The following is a 13,473-nucleotide window of genomic DNA, read 5'->3' as shown; positions in this document are numbered from 1 at the left end:
TGTATGGAGTAACCAAGAGAAGAGAGGATGTGTTTTGCTTACAGTGTTAAATCCACCAGCAATGAATATGTATATGGTTCACTCACTCTTTTTATTGTTTTGTTCCTCCTTATCACTTCCTCTGTCGTGTTTTTATTTTCTTTTATGTTAACACTCTATCCTATTCTGTGTTTATAACCTTAAAAATCTTGCTTTCTTTATTTTGTCCTTGTTTTTGGATTGTTTTACACCATTTTTCTTGTTTGATCTTACATTCTACATTCTCTTTCTTTATGTCCTTTATTCTGTCCTTTTTCACATCTGTCCTCTTTCTCCGTTCCTTTTTTAATCCCATCCCCTGATGTTTTCAATGCTCCAATACTCTTCTCTGCCATTCACCTTCTCTTTTATGCCCTTTTCTTCCTTTCCCCCCTTTTGTCTTTCTCTGTCTTTTCCTCTTTCCTGCTTTCTCCAGCAGCCCAAGTCCAAATGGTTCCCGTGTGGCCATGGACAGCCAAAACACTAACCTCAGGTAACCCACAAATGTACACAAAAACACAGACATGCATAGAGACAAACATGAGCATTCATATGCTTGCACATAATCTGCAACATACAGATAAACTGTCCACAGGGCACATAGGCTTTCATACTATACACACACAGACTTGCACTGTTATAATACCATAATACCAGAATATGCCATCCAAAGGGGGAGCATGTCTGCTTGTGTTATTGTAAACATGTGCAAATCTTTTTTTCTCAAGGTTACCTTTCAACTGGATGCCATGCAAGTTTTAAACACACACTCTCTGGCCTGCTGTCCGTATCGGAGAACTGTCAGTTCATCTTTCATTATGCTCGTCTAGTCTGTCAGCAGCCTGCCTCCATGGAAGATCAGCTCTTAGTACACTGACCCAATGAAGCCAAACCTCACTCATGAAAATACTAAACACATGTTAGCAAAGCAGCTGCTAGCTTAGCACAAGGTCTTTTATTCTTCAACAGAAGACGCAGGCCGGACGCATAATTTAGTGAAAATTACACCAAAATTGTCTGTGGTATTTTTGTAGACATGACAGACTAAATTTTAGGAAGTATTTTGGCTGTCAGGGAGGTCTCTTTACTTTACTTACAACTTTCAGCGTGTTCAGTGGGGATTATTAGAACAAGAGGAGCATACAGAGAGATGTAGGGATTTTTCCGTCTTTGCTTTTTTGGTAGAAAATCTTAGTCAAAACCTCTTGCAATAATAGCGGCTGGCACGATAGACATGCTTGGGAAATCAACATCTGGTCATTTGGTCAAATAGTATCCATATGTGTCAGAACAGCCTCTGGTTGTGATTTGAAGCTCAGTTATGTTATCCACAGTCAGCATCGTTAACCGCTTGTCTGACTCCTTATTAGGTGAGATTTGAGTCCAGACAACATTTTAGAGCTTTGAAAAATTAATAAGCTGTCATTTGTACTGCAGCTTTTGCAGTGATGCACACGATATTAATGAAAATAAAACTGAAAGACAGTCAGTTTGCAATTTTGTGTCACAGCAAGGGCAATGTTCCGCTCTGCCGAAATATGATGAGGTGTATGTGTAATATCCGAATATGTTATTGTATGTAAAAGTAAGCACTTGCTCTCTTTATTTGTATTTTTTATTAGGTACAATTACAGAGGGGGGGGGGGAGTTTAGAGAGCCTAGTCGAATATTGGCTGGATCACATTTTTAATTGGGCTTTAAAACTTTGGCGTGTGATGGTCCAGTGGTATACCTCGCATATGTAAAACTGCACAGTTGTAAAAACAATTTCAGCTCAGATAGTATCTGCTGCCTTAAAGCTGCTCCTTTATGTCTGACCATAACCAAAAACTGGCAACATTGCTTTTAATTACTACCCTGATGTACTCAAGTAGAAAAGTCACCGTGGCAGGAAAAAGTAAACGCACTTCAAAATCAGTGTTTTATTTAATTTTATTTATTTTTCTTCAAAATTGGAATGTGTTCAGTATTAGTCACTTTTCTACTTTTGGCACTGAAACACAACATTTTCTTGGTGGTGATAAATGTTGAACTTCTTACTGGGTGAGAGGCTGAACTGTGACGGCATGTACACAAACAACAGCAGGCAGTAATACAGAGGCTGCATATGCACATGCACAAATGCCACAACAGGCTGTTTACACATATTGCACGAGTGAAGCAGATTCGTCGAAACATTTGGAAGTATCAGCCTCGTTAAGTTTCTGTCTACTAAGCCGGTATGTAAACACTAGTAGAACAACCAGTCAAACCACTACCACCGTTTTTGTTCTACATCTTCTCCTCCTTGTTGTGTATTTTTCTTTTAATCCCCTTTGTGCTTCTACCTTGAACGTTTCTGTCCTGAAAAGGTGTCGGATTTTTCTGCTGACTTCATGCCAGGACCTGTTTCTTTTATCGCTGTCAGGATTTAAAGATATAATATGTAGCATTTTCTTTGGAAAATCTGTAAACTGAAAAGCAACCTGTTTCAGTCATCACTCATGATCCGTATGCAGTGACATCTACTTTGATTTGCTTTTTTTATTTTAGCGAATTCTGGTCGGCAGCAAGTCAGAAATCACCAAGCGCCTCTTGTCTTTCCCACACTCTTGGCAGAGAAAGGGCCAAGCTTCACTGTTATTTACAAACAGTATTGCTGCATATTATCTACTTTTAAGAATATTTAGCCCCCAACTGCATTTAAGGTATTATGAAAATACCTAATTTAAAGTTGGCTGATCTCTTCCTCAAGGTCATCTTTCTGTGCATACCCAGACAGCTTCCAGTACAGCTGCTTGTTTCGATCTCTCCCTGGAAGTCCCAATATGATGACTTGAACTGTACGATTTATGATTAAATCTAAAACTGACTGACTTGTCACATCTAAGGTCATTAGTGGTGATGAGAGCTAGGTCTCCTGTTTCAACACAGCAGTCCTCAGTTCCCAAGCTTGAATGCAGTACATGGGCAGTGTTGGGGAGTAACGGAATACATGTACCGGCGTTACGTATTTAAAATACAAAATATGAGTAACTGTATTCCGTTACCGTTAACGTTTAAAAAGGTGATATTCAGAATACAGTTACTTTGTTGAAATAAATGGATTTCACGGCGGTCTTTCCCTGTTTCATATGTTAGGTTCTGCCCTCTATTTTTGGTAATTCCAGGCCGGTGGAAACTCAAACAAAACACACATTGAGACACAGGCATTAGAGCCTCTTAATCTCGTGGCCCATGTCACCTCTATTTGTGGCCCGCATAATGACGTGAAGAAATATTTTTAAAAATTATTATTCAAAAATTATTTAATATAAAGGCAATAGGCATACAGGTTACAGGCATAGTCCTAAAGCATGTAGCCTCATGGGCAGTGTAGTCCGTGCTGCAGAGAGAATGGACTGCCATACCCGTTATGTGTCTGTGAGCACGAGGGAGGAAGAAAAGAGAGAGTCGAAAAGTACGAGTTGTCACCGACCAGAAACGGGAGCTGGAAGCATGTAAATATAATAATAACCACTGCAGCCAAAAAGAGTGCCTGACGAGCCCAGTTGTAAGTAAGCTATTAAGACTCGACTGTACACTGTGTTCGTGTTTTCCTCTGAAACAATAAGTTCTGTTGGAGCAGCCTTTCAACGCCTCTCTCTGTCTCTCACTAGCAAAGTTGACTCAGACAACAAAGTAAAGCTAATTTTCGGCTACGAGCCCGACACGGAACCTGACGTATTAGCCAGAGGTCCCTTTACTACGGTTCAGAGCCGTGGACCTGTTTTATATATGCGTGGAATAGTTTTCTATACGGGATCGCTGCAAAAAGTGCAGCCTTACCTAATGTCCACCCTACTGTTGCTCATTTTATATTAAGATTTAAAAATCTAGTTGGTATTGGTATGGCGAGTAACCTTCAGTAATAGTAATAAATCACACAGCGATAGTACATTCATGTAGTTGTAAAAAGCATCATAATATATTAATTAATTCAAAGTATTCGGAATACGTTACTCTCATTGAGTAACGTAACAGAATATGTTACAAAATACATTTTGAGGCATGTATTCTGTAATCTGTAGTGGAATACATTTTAAAAGTAACCTTCCCAACGCCTCATACGGGAGGAGTGGGACCAGGAGGATCCTCCTCATGTCATTTATTTTTGTATTCATTGAGTTGTGCAATATGAAGTCATCGCCCACAGGGTCAGACTGTTAATGCCAGGCTGAAACATCGAGCACACTGAGAACACACCAACAAAATATTTGCCCCACCACCTGTCCCACTCGTAACACTTGGCTCCCAGTAAGCTTTTCCACTTCCACTAAATAAAATTAAAGTTGAAGAATCTTTTTGACACTCTGGAGGAGATCCAGCTCACATCACAGAAGCGCAAGTGTAAGGATACAGAAAGTGACTTCCACTGAGACATCTAAAAAAGTTATCCAGTCACGCACAAGATGACCTCGAAAGAGAGATCAGCCAAGTTGAGATCAGATACCTTTTTTTTTTTTTTTTTTAAACTTTTCCTCCTACTTCCTTGGTCTATAACATACAAGCACGCACTTAAGTACGGCATGAAACTCCATTTCAGAGCAGCAAGAATTGATTTCAGTGAGAGTGAATGGGTTTTAACAAAAGTATGCACACCGCAGGAGGAGAGAGCACAACAGGAAATTTTGCATGCATATTGGAAAAGAAAAGCAGTTGTTGTTTGTGTGTTTCCTTCCACTACCACAGTTCATGTTCCTGTCATTTTCTGTCACACAGGCACAGAATGAAATTCTTGGCCACTCAAAAACAATGAAGAGATTCTGACTATAGAGTGGAAAAAAAATGATGACTTTTTTAAAAAGACACCGAGGAAGGCAGATCAGATATGGAACAAATATAAACTCAGTCAACTCCTTGTCTCTGGCAGATTTACTGCCCACTTCACGCCATCAAACATTGATCTTTCCAAAAAAATCTTTCTATCGATCCTGAAGCTCTTTAAAAAAATTTCACGTTCTTTTTTTTTTTTTAAACCAAATTTCATATCACCATGACTCACTGCACTGCAACTAATGCAGACATGTGCTCCATTTTTATTATCCTTGACCTCAGCTCAACCTTTGGTGCTTCAGGCCGCAATGTCGTAAACAGCAGCCGAAAAAATTATGTGATGTGGCAGACAATATTTTTCTTGATTGGTAACTCCAGTGACAAAAAACCGCTGACTCGTTTTAGCTGGCTGGAACCTTGCTCTAGCTAGAGTACCTCACATTTCTGCACTCTTTCTGTTGTTTCATGATTCAGATTCCTCCTCTCTGTAATAACAGCATGTTTAGTCTGCAGTATTAGATGCATGGAGCAGATTTGGGATGCAAACTGTAATCCTATACACTTCATTTAAATAAGACTCACAGCCCTGTTGCCTTTGACCTCAGCTGATGCAGGGCTCGAATAGTCAGACAGTCAGACACGGCTGCATTACTGTGGTCTGCCACACCGTCTCTCCTACTTAGCTTCCTGCTTTGCACCCACTCATAGAGTATGTCTGAAAAATTACATCAGTGTTTGCTTGAAGGTATTTTTAGGTGGCGCTGGATTGGGCCTTGCTGGGCATCAGCAGGTATTTTCCCAACCAAGCAGTAAATCTTGATGGCATTTATATCAACATTTGCATTGATGTTTTGTGAAGTTATGATTATATTTAGTATAATAACCTGTAGAGCTAAATGGAAATTACTTGGCTGCGGGGATTTTGACTTTTTCTACTGTACTTTCTAAACCTGACATGATTCACCAGTACAGTGATTGCCACCTGAAAGGGAACCTTTAGTATAAGAGCAAACAGAAAAGACTACATGGATTAAAGCCTAAAATTCAACAAAAAAAATCCATCTTAACAAATATATACAGTGTAATTTCTGCCAGTTTTAGCTAGGCATTAGTATCCATGGGATGCTGAAAATTCTAATTAAATCAGAAATCGCATAATGATCAGAAATGGAAAATGATGTTAATCCTTTATTTTTAGAACATGTCTTCATACACAGAATATTTTCATCATCAGGCTATCCACAGTTTGTCTAGTGCTTATTTCCTGTAATGTATCTGCTTTTAGAGAAGGCAGAAGTTTGCAGATGTGGGAGGTTTTAAAATTAGAAAGAATGTCAAAGGTCACGGTTCACTGGCAAGACGCACGACAGTGACATTTCTCCCCGCTCTTTCTGTTCTCTTATGCATTTTAGGCAAGTGTAAGGAGCATGGCACCAGCCTGATAGCCCCACTATTAAAGGGCCCTTTGATTCTGTGGGCTGGGTGGGGGTCAGAGTGGGTGTGTTCATGTGGCTTTAACACTACTACACTTAGTCACCACTCATTATATCCCACCTGTGCAAGCTGCAGTGTAAAAAGCAGCAAGTAAACTTTCTCACACAGAGACGTGCAGCTCTGCACACACAGCCTGCAAGTACAGAGAGAGGATAGAAGGCTATCATGACTCTGCCGGTTCAGGTGTGGGTCATCCAGTTCGTGCAAATGTTTGCGTCTTAATTTCTTGACCTTTACAGCCTCTTTTTCCTGTTCCCTCTAGCATGGAATAACAATAACACAATCCTGTGTCTTTTAGATTGAATTTGAAAGTTTAGATTTTTCCCCACTCATCATATTTCACAGTTGTCACATCAGTAAGAACCATTTCTCTTTTTTGGCTCAGGGAAAGATTTTCAGTTTTGCTGTGCTTGTATTTTCTATATTTACCATCAAATATGCAGAGTTTGTCCCATTTGGGAACTTGAGACAGTGAACTATGCCGAAACGTATTTTTAATTGCACTGTGCCCTCAGAAGAAAAAGTGCGCTGAAATTACGCTTTATTATATGGTTCTTGAGTCCTCCAGCCAAAAGCAACTCATTCCGTTTTGTTTTAAGGCATCTTTTCTTCCCCTCCTCCTTCCTAAAAGTGGTTTTCAAGACTGCTGTACTGCAGTCTTACCCTTTCTTTGACATGCTAGGAGCCCCAGCGCCTGCCAATAAAATAAATAGCAGCTGAGTTGATTATACAGGGATAGACTGGTGAAACACTGTACCCGTTTAGCTTGGAAAGCCCTCATAGATAGACGGGCCTTTTTCAACCCACTGATCCCAACAACCCAAGTGTACACTAAGTGTTGGAATAAGTGGGTGGATATGTGATGCTGCATTGGAAGGCCTCTCTTTCTCATTCTTTTGTTTCAATTCATGCCGCTTAGTTCGCTGTCTTTGTTTAGTCAACAGCAGCCTTAACACTCCCAGCAGAGGACAGTAGCTTCTTTTAAAGCAGTCGTCTGCTGCCTGCATGTCTCCTCGCAGGAAAATGAGGGCTGCTGCCCTACTCAAGGGAGAGATGGAGTTTGTTTTTACGAGGCCCACCCAGGCATCTCACCACCAAAACCACAGTGAGGGCTGGAGGAAGTTAGAACATGAATCCTCACCATGGCTCACGTTCCATAGGCTATATCTAAATATTTCTTGGAACATAGAAGCTCTGAAAACAAAGGGGGCAAAATAAGATGAAGGTCAGCATTCAAGTGCCTCAGTGTCAAATTCCACCTTCCTCACAATAGACCTTGTTGTCTTAAAACTGCAGGGCTGCCGCACAAACATGAACTGAATGCATTAATTGGAATTATAGTTAACTGCATTTTGGAAAAGGGTGGTTTTCTATTTTGTGTTAGGACAAGAAAAACACACATTGAGAGAAATGGGCAATAATGAAAAATCTATTTAGAGTGTTAGTTCAAGTAAGAAAATGACAAAAATAAAGAAAATATTTTAAAAAATGGCCAGTCAGTTTCTAATCGGAGACGAGCAGAGGCGCTATCAGGATCATGAAACTATGGGTTTTGTTTTTTTTAGGCTGCCATCTAAATTCAGAGCAAAACTAGAGGTGACTTTAGCGGTTGGCTTTAAAAAATTCAAATAATTAAGTTGGTGGTAGAAGTTAAACAAGAGGAGAAAAAATAAGGGCCTCAATGGTTTTTTTTGTTTGTTTAAAAAAAAAATGCTATGTTGATGGTCTCATAGTTAGCAAACTCTGTTGACACTCTGTCTGTGTGGATGTAACCAGTTATTTAAGCACATCAGTTGCTGTGTTTTAGAATTAAAGTGAGGTTGTTTTGATACACACATTTGAGAACCGCTCAGATAGACTAGAGAGCTAAAGACTCCTGCTCTTTACCAGCCTGAGTTTGGAGATGAAGCAGTGGCACTTTCACATCCTGATTCACCTGCTGCTACAGCAACAGCTGAAATCTCTTCCTCCACCGCCTCTAGGATCACCCGCTCCTTGTTCCCTTCACCCTCTTTCTTCTTTGAAATGTTGTCCTAGAAATTGATGATGAATAGTCCTGTAACCGCTCTGTTTTTCTTTCTCTACAGAAAGGATGTGAAAGTATCGTACTTTAGTTCTTGGTCCTTTTTTCCAAAAGTGTTTGTTTCCCCCCCAAATGTGAAGATATTCACATATGATCCATATCTGTAGCTCCAGGTCTATGGACATCTAGCAAAACGAATTTAGCTTGAACTGCATGGAAAGGGAGGGCAGCTCCGTGGGCTAGATGAAAGCTCTGTTGGTGGGCAGTGATACCTACTGGGAACCACGGACTTCTCTAGCTTTAAAACAGGAAGTAAAGACTTGTGGGATGGAGAGTGTTTTTCAAAACAGTAGGTGAAGTTTGACATGAAGAGGAAAAGAACAGATCAACTTATCGGTCCAGTTGAGCTCGCCGGAGGCGCCAGCTACTCTTACACCACTGTCCTGTCTAAATGTTCGTACCCTGCCCCCCCGTTCTTTCTCTGTGTCTGTTTGTGTCTCTCTGCTTACTCAGGGTTTATCTCCCTCACTCTCTTTCCTGGTGGTGATATTTACCAAATGTCTGGGCAAAGGTTCAGCCTGTCCACAGGTCTGGATTAGATTTGCCTCAGGGCTTAGAGCTCTGTTTAGCACTCTTTGCTTTAAGACCAGTGAAGCGGGTGAGGGCTTCAGAGGGAATTTCTTACAAAACTCCCTGGTCCTGTGGTTAGTGGATGGCGGAGTTAGGGAATTCCCGACCGGACATATCTCCTCTGTCTTTGTATAAACAATCACACAATAGTAATTTGCTTTCAGGAAAGAACATCTAAGGACAAACATTTTAAAATAACTGATGGGTCATACTGACAAACCGCTGTTCTTTTCTTTTCCCCCTGCTTTTCTTTCATGCCCTCCCTCCATCTATTCCCATGCTCTTCTCCCTTTCCTCTATTCTCTTCTGATCATCTCACCTCCTTCAGCCATCCGACTCAGTTAAAGGAACAGGTTGCTCCTGGTGGCCCTCAGCAAGCCCTGTCCCCAGCCCAGTTACCAGAAGAGGCGGAGTGCCTGACAGTTCCCAAGTACAAGAGAGACCTGGTGCAGAAGCTGAAGATTCTGCGACAGGAGCTTTCTCAGCACCAACCCCAGGCCGGCCATTGCCGCATTGAGGTCAGCCGTGAGGAGATCTTTGAGGTAAGGAATAAAGCAGAATCATTTTCATGCAAGGAAAAACACACAGTCAGGTGGTCTGAAGCTTTTCATAACCTTCATGCTTCTTAGAATGCAAAATGAACACAAACACCACGCTTCTTTGTGTTCAGAGGTAGTGAACCGTCTGAACCTTTATTTCCATGAACTGTATTGATGAACTGCATGACTACAAATGTTTTATCTAAGAATAGTTGTCATATTTATAAACATGGCATTCCAACCTAAAACTTTTGTGTGCTGCAAACAATAACAGAAAACATCTGAAGGACGTCTGAACGCAGCCAAAAACATGTGTATTCAAATTAAACCTAATAACTAAGAATTTACACACATACATTAATCACGTGGCATTGAAAGCATCATGTGACTGCTGCCCACGCATTAAAAACAATAACATAATGCTCGCAAACCCCAAATCTTTGCATTTTTACTGGAATTTTTTTCACCCCATTTATGATGTGCATCAGAAATAGCCCATGGCAGCACAGAACCAGTACTGAGAGCTACTTTATGATTTCCAGGGAAAAGCAGAACAGAATGGCCTTCACAACACCACAAAAAACCTATTTCTATGTTCCTTTTTTTTCTCCTCCTCTGCCTCTCTTTCGTGCTCTCCCAAACATTTGTTCTACCAAGGCAGAGGCATTCTTTCTGGATGATTTCAGCAGCTGAAGAGTAATGGGGAGGGGGTGTGGAAAGGAGCTCAGGCAGCAGTGGCAAGTGTTTGTAGCTAGACGTAACTTCATTACTACAAGCTGCGCGATGAAGAATATGACTTCATTTCCCTTTGATGTGACGGCTTAGGAAGAACGTCTGAGAAAGTGTGAAAACCTGATGTGCCGATCTACTGGAGGTTTTCGTGCAGCGTTGCAGTGACAGTGACACCTCGTTACACTCGTTTTGCGCCACAAGCTGATATTTCATTGCACCTGTTTGATTATTTAAAACAAATGTCAATCTCACTTAACCGAAAACAGAAAAGTCAACAGAAAAAGTTGCTTACTACAGCTCTGCATGTAGGCTCATGTACTGCTAACTCACAGCAACTCTGATTACAAGCCTGACATGACAGATACTGGTAGAGTAGATTAGAGTAGATGTTGATATAGAAGAAAAATAAATAATCCTCTGAAGTTAATAAACTCTGCTCCCTTCCATGGACGGCTTCTTATCTTCTCATGGAGACACAGGCGTCTCCTCACTGATGCTGTACAGACCCAAACTACAATAAGGCAGGCCAAAGTAATCAACCAGTTTACTTAATGTTACTCATAAAACTCTATTTACTGTGGTCTGTTATTTTTGTTTCAGATATTTTGGCTTCATTTTAGCACCTTTCAGAGGTGGAGGGGTCTTTTTTCTGTCATACTCAATGTTTAGCTAAATAATGATCTTTAACTAAGTTTCTCTGATGTCCCTCAGTAATGTTTTGGTGACTTTGTACACAAATCTTTTTGCTCACTAACATTCTGTAGTCGGAGGGCTAGTTTCATTTGTTTCCCACGTGCTGGCTGTGTGGTTTACCAAACATCAGCTGCACCTTTTTAAGACTCCAAAACTTCAGTTTACACAATTAAAGTGTTTGTGATGAATTGAATCTTGCAGCTGACTCAGTGCAGCCTAGATCTGTCATGTTTTCACAGCTGCGGCAGTGCCGTTGCTGTGGCAGGAGATTGTTTACTGCAGGGTGGCCTTTGAGCGTCTGGACTCATGTTAGAGGACAGATCTTGACAAGCAAAACCTTTTTTTAATTGTACAGGATCAGTATGATGATGAGGATTTAGTTTTTTGTTCGTTTTAAAGCAATTCGTCTTAATAGTAGTATTTAATGTTGGTAGTAATTCTGTAGTATTTTAGGCTGCACATGAATGAATATTCTCATGTCTGGTCTGATTATAGAAACTTTGACTCAGGACTGCAGAGCTTTGAAGTTTCGAAAACTTGGAGTGGGAGTCCAGCAAAATATTCTGTAATAGTTTCGCTCATTTCCTCATCACCAAAACTATGAAGCCCTAAGAGGAAGGCGAGGTTTACAGCAAGCTACCTGCCTGTTAAAACACACCCGACATGTCTGTTTGAATAGAAACCTGTAAACAAAAAGGACACATACAGACACAAACCTGTGTTGTTGTAATTTACTGAATTCAAACACAAATGATCAACTTTCTTCCTTCCCTTTATGTTACCAGGTCGGGTAGTTTTCATTAATAGCTAAAATTCACTGATGGTGGCCAAACTTATTCAACTTTGACCGTGGCGTTTGAGAGCGCTTGGCACAGTGACAAACTGTACTGGTTGTTCTGGTTTATTTCACACATCACGACTCTCTGAAGGTGTGAGTTGGTTTCCTTTACAGTCTTTGGTGTGTTTGCACAGCAGGTAATACACCTACCAAACCAAAGTTGCAAAGTTGGTGTATTTCCATTCAGCAAAGATAGCAGTGCCACTGTTTAAGTCGTATTGCATAGAAATGTGATACTGAAGGGTGTCTTCTTTTACTGACCTGCATGTTAAATTTGCTGATTCGTAGGAGTCGTACCGGCAGGTGATGAAGATGCGGCCGAAAGATCTTTGGAAGAGACTCATGATCAAGTTTAGAGGAGAAGAGGGGCTGGATTATGGCGGGGTAGCAAGGTAACATGTCCCATGCGTTTTATTTTCCTGTACTTTAAATATCATTAAACGTTGATTTATGCTTGTTAGTGTTATTTTGTATTACATTTTCACACTGAACCCCTATTTGTGTTAGGGAGTGGTTGTACCTGCTGTCCCACGAGATGCTGAACCCTTACTACGGCCTGTTCCAGTACTCTAGAGATGATATCTACACTCTACAGATTAACCCGGACTCTGCTGTCAACCCAGTAGGAATTCTTTGGTTTAATAGTCATAATATTTGATAAGATATGTCATAATGTATGTAAACTGCTAATCGCTGCAGGCAAAAACATGAAATAGGGTTGGTAGGTAGGACAACTTCACCTTTAAATGATCAAGCTTCAGTTCTGTAAGCCTAGAATTATGTTAAATAATTAATTGTTTAAATTCGAGACTAATATACCTTTATTTTGGTAAATTGTTTTATGTCTCTGTATTTGAACTAGTGAATTATTTCCTCATCTGAGTTTTCACCATTGGTTTCAGCTTAATGGTGAGCTGAGTGTGATAAGCTATGGAAGAAACCTCTATTTATTACTATTCCATGTTTTAATCTGCAGGAGCACCTGTCATACTTCCACTTTGTGGGTCGCATCATGGGCATGGCAGTGTTTCACGGCCACTACATTGACGGAGGCTTCACTCTGCCCTTCTACAAACAGCTGCTAGGAAAACCGATCACGCTGGATGATATGGAATCCGTCGATCCGGACCTACACAACAGCCTCGTCTGGATTTTGTGAGTCCTGTTGTTTTCACATCATTCTTTTAATCTGTTTTCTAAACGCTGACAACACACAGTTGAAAGCATAGTATAGACTTTTTCTTTCAGGTGTTTCACGCATGCAGGGGGGAAAATATGTCTGCATAAACTGAAATGAATTAAAACAAAGCTCAGAGCACCGCTTATTCAGATACCCACAAAAACCTGATCATTTCGTCCTCAACCAAACCATTTCTTGTGACTGCACTGCCCCCTGCTGCCACATGAGCGCAACATCTGACGTCAGAAACGAACAGCCTATTTTACTCCTTCACCTGCAGCTTTTAAAAATTGTGTTGGCTTGTGTGCCTTCGTTTTAGCCTGATTAATGTTAAACAGCTTTGTTTTGGTGATGCAGTCGGTTCTGTTTCTTGCTCAGACATCACTGATCATGTGAAGGTGAATACTGGAGAACACCCCCCCCGAAAAACAAAAAAAAACCCTTTACATTAACATGACATAACAAATGGCCCCAACAAAACACCCTGGGAGTATAATTCTCTTAATTTAGTGACTGTGGAACAAATACTGAA

At 40.6% G+C, this 13,473-nt stretch overlaps 1 protein-coding gene across 2 annotated transcripts in view; it reads left to right on the top strand.

Moving 5' to 3' along the window:
- Window positions 1-13,473, top strand: part of LOC134629321 (E3 ubiquitin-protein ligase SMURF2-like) — a 66,636-nt gene that overhangs the window by 48,474 nt on the left and 4,689 nt on the right. The window contains exons 11-15 of one of the 2 annotated variants that reach the window (XM_063476559.1): window positions 458-511; window positions 9,288-9,501; window positions 12,050-12,153; window positions 12,269-12,383; window positions 12,738-12,916. In XM_063476559.1, coding sequence (XP_063332629.1) covers window positions 458-511; window positions 9,288-9,501; window positions 12,050-12,153; window positions 12,269-12,383; window positions 12,738-12,916 — 666 coding nt within the window. Of the gene's footprint in view, window positions 1-454; window positions 512-9,287; window positions 9,502-12,049; window positions 12,154-12,268; window positions 12,384-12,737; window positions 12,917-13,473 lie in introns of both variants that reach the window. The other variant, XM_063476558.1, reaches the window with a different exon arrangement.

Source organism: Pelmatolapia mariae, linkage group LG6 (assembly GCF_036321145.2).
Source record: "Pelmatolapia mariae isolate MD_Pm_ZW linkage group LG6, Pm_UMD_F_2, whole genome shotgun sequence".
Classification (NCBI taxonomy): domain Eukaryota; kingdom Metazoa; phylum Chordata; class Actinopteri; order Cichliformes; family Cichlidae; genus Pelmatolapia; species Pelmatolapia mariae.
Note: the sequence above shows the minus strand (reverse complement) of the source record. Positions and strands in the feature narration are given on the sequence as shown.